The 7,500-nt window shown below is 40.5% G+C and overlaps 1 protein-coding gene across 2 annotated transcripts in view; it reads right to left on the bottom strand.

The window, feature by feature from the left end:
* Positions 1 to 5,649, bottom strand: part of LOC125042211 (acidic leucine-rich nuclear phosphoprotein 32 family member A-like) — a 24,631-nt gene extending 18,982 nt beyond the window's left edge. For both annotated transcript variants that reach the window (XM_047637711.1, XM_047637710.1), the window contains exons 1-4: positions 5,510 to 5,649; positions 3,113 to 3,256; positions 1,789 to 1,908; positions 1,351 to 1,463 (exon numbers count right to left, since the gene is read on the bottom strand). In XM_047637711.1, coding sequence (XP_047493667.1) covers positions 1,351 to 1,463; positions 1,789 to 1,908; positions 3,113 to 3,256; positions 5,510 to 5,557 — 425 coding nt within the window. In that variant the 5' untranslated portion in view covers positions 5,558 to 5,649. The remainder of the gene's footprint in view (positions 1 to 1,350; positions 1,464 to 1,788; positions 1,909 to 3,112; positions 3,257 to 5,509) is intronic.
* Positions 5,650 to 7,500: the final 1,851 nt, after the last annotated feature.

The following is a 7,500-nucleotide window of genomic DNA, read 5'->3' as shown; positions in this document are numbered from 1 at the left end:
TTTTGCAAGTAAGCTGTAAAACAGCAATATAAAACATTTCAGGGGATGAACCTGATAACTTACACAGTGAAACTTCTAAACAATGAAAGCTGCACAGAGACTAACATCAAGATAACACAGAATGGGTCACCAAAACTTACTTCTGATAAACAAACCAAGAAAACTAGTACAATTCCCGCCACATTACATTCACTTGAAATTCTACTCTTTACCTCCACAATAACTAAAGAGATGGGTATGTTGTGCTTTTAACCAAGTTCCTCTAAATAGTATAAAAATCATCTAAAATAGACATCTTTACTGCTTTTATATAAACCATTACATATCTTTATAAGCTAATATACTATTGGCTGCTTGCACTGGTTGCATACAGAATTAAATCAACCACCTAAACAAATTGTTCTTTTTTAGCAGTAAATGAAAAAATCTTACATTTTGAGTATTTATGTAGTTTCTTTCAACTCTTTAAGTGACCCTCATCTTCAAATATTGCATACCTGTATAACTAGCCTAATATTATTATGAAGAAAACACACACTCTCACACACACACACACACACACACACACACACACACACACACACACACACACACACACACACACACACACACACACACACACACACACACACATATGTGTGTGTATATGTATGTTTATATGTATGTATGTATGTATGTATGTATATTTGTATGTATGCATGTATAATGTCTGTATCCATGTAAGTATGTATGTATGTATGTATGTATGTATATATGTGTATGTATATATGTGTAAGTATGTGTATATATCTGTATATATCTGTATATATCTGTATATATATGTATATATGTATGTATGTATGTATGTATGTATGTATGTATGTATGTATGTATGTATGTATGTATGTATGTATGTATGTATGTATGTATGTATGTATGTATGTATGTATGTATATGTATACATATGTATACATATGTATGCATATATATATATATATATATATATATATATATATATACATATATATATTATATATAAAATGTATATTATATATATATATATATATATATATATATATATATACACACACACACATACACATACATACATGCAAACAACTTCATATTTGCATTAAAAAAAAAAAAAAAAAAAAATCCCACTTTACATGTAGTAATTCAAGTTAATCATAAAATATACAGAGCTATTGGGATACTAGGCTTATGTGTATTTGATGAAAAATCATTTTCTATTTAACTATCCAAATGAATGCTGTATCTACAACCCATACACTGCTTAAGAGAGAACAAAGACAGAGAAAAACTGGGAAGGAGAAGAAAATGACGATACATTAATAGAACAATATAACTTACCCATCCAGAAATACAAGCGATGGTATCAAACTGAACATCTTTTCTCTGTAGTTCTCAATCTGTGATACTTCACAGTTGAATAGATCCAAATTTACCAGAGATTTTAGGTCCTTCTGTTGAAGCAAATTTTTTTTTTCCAATCAATAGAAATATGTTAATAAAAATTTTCATCAATTTATTCATGTTACAATAAACGAGGGAAAGGTACTTACCGCTCAATCAGCTATCAGCCGCCAGATATATAACCACAATAAAATGATATCTTTATAAAAAGATCAAATCTAGTCCAAATGAAATATTAAATTTTGAATAACCAGTACATATACACACTAAAAAACCCTAAAGGATTGAAAAAGCTCGCTCTTTCACCCTGTGATATGTCCTTCCAACCCACTCTCATTCCCTCCAAACATAGAAATACCGTTCCAGTGTCCTTACCAAGGCCTCAAGAGTTTCTAAGTCTTTTATCTTGTTTCCGGAAAGGTTGAGGTATGACAATTTGGGGAGGCATGTCAGGGCGGACAAACCACCTGAGATTCGGTTGTCACTGAGCTCCAGCTGAAAAAGAAGTCATGTGGTGTATAGGTCTCAGGTTATTGCTGTAAATTGAAGAGTAGCATTATCTGCTTTGGCAAAGGGAATGTTCAGGACAAGTGACAGATAAATTGAAGTCTAAACATTTTTAACAAAAAATAAAAAAATCTTGCTCTGTATAACTAGACAATATAAAGCAGCAAAATCCTTGTTACAAAGTACATAATAATCACATATCCTTTTGTTTTTTCCTGTCCTTTTAATATTGTTAGCAGCCACTAATACCGATAAGTATTAACAAAGGAATCAATTTACAGCAGGCATTATATATATACTAGTAATAATGACACCCCTGTACCTGCTATAGTTGTCAATTTGTAAATCACTCTTCACTTTTCTTGTGTGAATCATAAAATCACTAATCAGTCCTCAACAGATCATCATTTTTCCTTCATTTGGAGTAAAATATAAAACCACTATAAAATTGGCTTGCAATCCTTAACAGACTATATTCTGTATTTATGAATTTCACATGGCATCCTCCTTGCTAAATGAAATGATGGTATTTGTACCTTCAACATTTTTTATGCAAAAGACCAGATAAGCAAAGTTCCACCTCATACAGCAGTATGTCTGGTTCTGACATCTCAAAACATTTACCCATGGCACAGATTAATAATTCAGCAAGTCAGGCTCAGTCAGCTCAGGCACACATATGAAGGATTTTGTCCAAGGAGCACCACAGTAAGTAAAGTTCTGTTCGAAGGTTACCATCATTGTTAGTGGCTGCCTCAAAAGCTAAAGAAAAAAAATCAAGGGGAAGGCTCAGTCCCTCTACACTACTCAACATAAGCAGTTCCATTCAGAGCAAGATGGGGCCAAGTAGAGGACAAGAAGGGGACTCTACATAAGCTCTCAGGAACCAGTGGCTGCTACCTTCAGAGTTGCCCCTTTCATTTTGATATGTTGAGGTAAATAAGCATTTGTTCTTGGAAGATTGTGTAGCCAATATGTAATATTTGTATATATATTCTCACCACCAAAGGACAGTTTAGTAATCTTTCAAGTCAAGAAATGACGTCTGATAAGAAACATATCAGAAGAAATCAAAGAAAAAGCAATGTATATCTCCAAGAGCTCTATTCTGACATTCCAAAACAGAAAAGAAATGCAGTTCTAATATACTTTAAACTAAATAAGAACAACAAAAACATTCATATTGTCTCACCTTCCGCAGATTGGGAAGGGCTGGGAACCCTTTGAGAGAGGTGAGACCCACATTTATCAGGCTTAACACTTCCAAATTCTCGAACTCCTCAGTCAGCCCTACAACGGAGGTGCTTTTGCAATTGTCCAAGTTTAGCTCTGTGATCTGTAAAAATAAAGTAATTACAATTATTAACACATTAATATTCTGTATTCACTAGTATCTCCTATCATATTCAAAACAAATGCAAGCAAAAAGACAAATGACACAACAGTCACTTTGAGGGTTCCTTCTGGAACTGATAACCAAAGGACAAATTACCTAAGTGCAACAAATTTGGTTAATACATAAACTAAACCCTGTTGCATGGAGTACAATCAAAAAGGATCTGAACTGCTCAGGCTGTAAGAGATTTCAATGAATGTTTACCTGTATCTAGTTCAAATACAACAATTTCCTAGCTTTTTTTAATTGAATTGCCTTTGTTTTATTTAGCATTTCATGACTTTTTTTTTTCTCTGAAAGGAAATATTTTGAGAACAATGATGAAAACTTTTTAAATATGAGTTTGCCTGGATCTGGTCTCTTCAGTGCCAGTATCAGCTGGAACATATACAAATACATCTAGAGTGACTACCATCCTTAAGCTGTTAAGTACTTTGATCTCTATAATTGTGCTTGATCATATGAAGATATCTTGTTTCACCTACACATTGACTTCTCAAAATTCTAGTATTTTAAAATGTCATCCTGCAAATTTGAACATTTCTGACCAGAAATTTTGCATGATATATCTACTGAATTAACCCAACACTTCCTGTGATTGTATTATGCTTGTAAATTTCTACAGAAAAATTAGTGCATATTGATAAAACTGTTTCCTTGACATTCTCTGTGAATTCAATTAATATCAGCATGACATACAAATAACATAATTCTGAGAATTTTAAGATAAAGGAATACTTCCAGGTTCTCAATTAAATTATATTCTCTGATGGGATTGCCACTAACAAAAAAAACATCCTACTATATATCTCTAAAAATCAATACTCTCAAAGATTACTACTAAATGCACAGCTTGAAGGAAAAAATTATACAAAAAACACCTAATTCTACAAAAACTCAATACAATTAACTACAGAAACAGATGGTTGCCAGTCTTAGCAGTTTCCTCGTTCTAACACAATGATCTTCCACACAATATGCTAACACTAATGAAACACTGTAGAAAAAACGGATGCTTAACTGCGACAAAGAAAATGCAACCTCCCATTCTGATCAACTCATTAAGCATTTTTTTAAGTAGGTATTGATTCCTCAGCAAACCACCCACACAACGAGAAAGAACCGAGAGGTGTGGGGCGTCAGATTTTCTGGGCAAGAAATTGATGCTTATTGATAATAACGAGTAATTTATGCCTGACGTCACTTCACAATCTTTGTAATGGTGAGAAACATGAAAATACACAACACATATGTGCATGCATCAAATATAAACCTATACATGTAAATATATAAATATTTCTACAGCTAGAGGTAACCATCCACAAGCCCCTCGACCACACCTGCATCACTCTAACCTGCCCTTCGGATCATAAAAGCACGCCCAGACCCGGTGAAACCCTGACCCTCTGACCGAGAACAGCTGGAAGCCTGCACCCTGGATGGGCAGTGGCGGGAGCCGCAGAGGCCGCTCCAGGGCAGTCACTCGCAGCAGCTGTTGGCTCGGGGCTCCTGCTGGGGCAGCGGCACTGGCTCAACCACGGCCCTAGAGCGTGGGACCGCCAGGCCCGTCCCATTCTGGAGCGGGACAACTGGGGCCCTCGGGAATCCCAGCCAGATGCCTGCACCCAATCTGGAGGGCCCTGGAGCCAGAGTGGGGCCTCCATTGCCCAAACTCTGCCACTCTTTCCCACAAGCAGAGGGGACCTGCAGCTTGCACTCAACACAGCCACTGCCCATTTCTTCCACACAGCTCCTCGAGTTCCTTCTGCAGGAGGCAGCCCCAGAGGCCCTCTGGAGCCGCCCTGCGCCCCACCGGGTGGCAGGGCGGCCCAGGGTCCCAGGGCACAGTCAGGGGGAGGAGGCAGGGCACCGTGCCCCGCGGCCCAGCCAGGGCGCCGCGCGGGCGTCGAGGCCCACCAGGGTCGAGGCTGACCTCCTGGCGGAGGCGACCCCGAGGGCGTCCCCGGCGGGCGGCCCCACGGTGCCCCTCGACCCCCTTCCCGCGCCCCCGTGCCCGCCCCGTGCCCCGCCTGCCCCGAGCACAGATGTCGGGACGCCACATGCCCATCCCGAGGCAGGTGTTGCGCGCCCGTCCTTCCCTTCGGAAAAGCCTGCGACGCAGCGCCCTGCCCCTCGCCCGCCGCCCCTGCGCCCCCGCGGCCGCCCCCAGGGCCCGCTGCGCCTCCTACGCACCTTGGCGGGGTTCCTGCCCCTCCGCTCGAGCTCGATCCTCTTCTCCATGTCCGCGGCGGCGGCTAGAGCGGCGTGGCGCTGGACATAACCCCGACACAAGTGTTCGCGCGTCGCCCAGCCCGCGCCTCGGCCCGCCTCCCCCTCCCTCCCCCGCCCGGGCCCCTCCCCCGGCCCCCTCCCCCAGGCCCCCTCCCCCGGACCCTCCCCGGCCCGGCCCGCCCCTCCCCCGCCTCCTCCCCGGCCCTCCTCCCTCCCCCTCCCGGCCCCGCGAGCCCCTCCCTCCCCCGTCCTCCTCCCGGCCTCGCCCCCCGCCCCCTCCCCCCCGACCGCGGCTTTCTCCCCCGCCGCCGCTGCTTTTCCCCCGCACGCGCCCCACATTTCCCCCGCACGCCTCTGCTTTCCTTTCTGCTGATGCGACGGACGATGAATTCGATTTTATTTTTTTCCAGATGGAAGGATCCCAAGCCTCTCCTTTACTCTCAAGAGCAACCCGTTTTTTCTTCCCAATTTGTTGATCCCTGGCGTGTGTTGCAAGCGCGAGTTACTTACCCGTCATTACAAAACAGATGTTGCCTTCTTGCTTACAGTTGCAGTAAATGGATCTTCTAAAACCTGTAAAATGCTAAAAAAATTGGAAGCTTTCTCTCCTACGCCAATAACAACTAGCATTTTACATTTCCTCGATTACATTAGCAATATATCGATATGTAGCTGCTATCTTCTCTTGAAAATTCTATTTATAGGTATTAATCCTGAATATATTTTGGCCGACTGTCACTCAAGCAAAATTACTGCGATTCATCCAACTTTTTGCGGGAAATATATATCTCGCAGATGAGCATTTTATATCGAATACCTTTTATAGTAAGTTTTTCCGCATCTAAGGAAAAGTAAGAATTCGTTATCAACGCCTGGTTATTTTTATGCAAATGATTATCTTCCCGATAATATGTCCCCTGCCACTGGGAAAAATCCCCTGACAGGAGCTCATCCAGATAAAAAAGTTAACTTAGGTTATAATAAACTACATTATTATTAACTTTTTGTCATTATTATTACAATTCTTTAGCAATTCCGGTGATTATTGGACCGTAAAAGCAGCCGTTAGGAGGAAGGCATTTCGAAAAATTACATTTGGCGAAGAGTAATCTGTATCTTAGTGTTAATAGAAATGAAAAAAAAAAAATCTCATTGATGAACAGTTAAGTTATTCGCATAAAACATCCGACTGTTTTTTTTTTTGTGTGTGTTTTTTTATTATTATTTTCCTGCGCATTACCATATCTGACTCATGTACTTTGACATATCATGATGATAATTAGCTCATGGAGTGCTGTTACTTGTGTCATATTGATTTTTCATTAATTTCAGAACAAGATGTCTTAAAATATCACATGGAGGTTTTATCTTCATGGACAAAATACAGTCTCAGAGTCACGCTCGTTTTTCTCCCACGAAAGACTTTGTTTGAGAACACGAAGGAATCTAGATCTTAAATGGCAATTGCAGTTATGTTTGCAATTTGCTGCGTTTCTTGAAAAAGTAAAATGATCGTTATATTAGAGGATCTTCCTAAATGCATCATAATTCCCCTACATGTGGGGGAATTTCACCAAAACAGCATCGATTTGGGAGAAAGAAGCGCCATCTTTGAAACAGCCAATCAGCGGCCGGAATTCACTCTCTTCCCCATGACGTCATCTCGCATATTTTTCGAACGCAGTTTTACTAATATTTGTTCAATTTAGCTTGAATCGTTATGATACGCTGGACTGAGAGAACCTTTAATGGTTGATTGCGTATGTAGGAATGAAAATAGATCGACTAAAATCAGCGCCACATTGATACATTTATATAATAAAGAAAATTAGCGAAAAGGCAAGGTTGCACGCAAGGACGCTTTCACTCGAGGCAATTGGTTGCGGCAATCGATTGCTGCAACCATTTTGCTGTTTGCAAGTTAGGACTTCCGCACATGGCAATTGCAGTCG

Source organism: Penaeus chinensis, chromosome 31 (assembly GCF_019202785.1).
Source record: "Penaeus chinensis breed Huanghai No. 1 chromosome 31, ASM1920278v2, whole genome shotgun sequence".
Lineage (NCBI taxonomy): Eukaryota > Metazoa > Arthropoda > Malacostraca > Decapoda > Penaeidae > Penaeus > Penaeus chinensis.
Note: the sequence above shows the minus strand (reverse complement) of the source record. Positions and strands in the feature narration are given on the sequence as shown.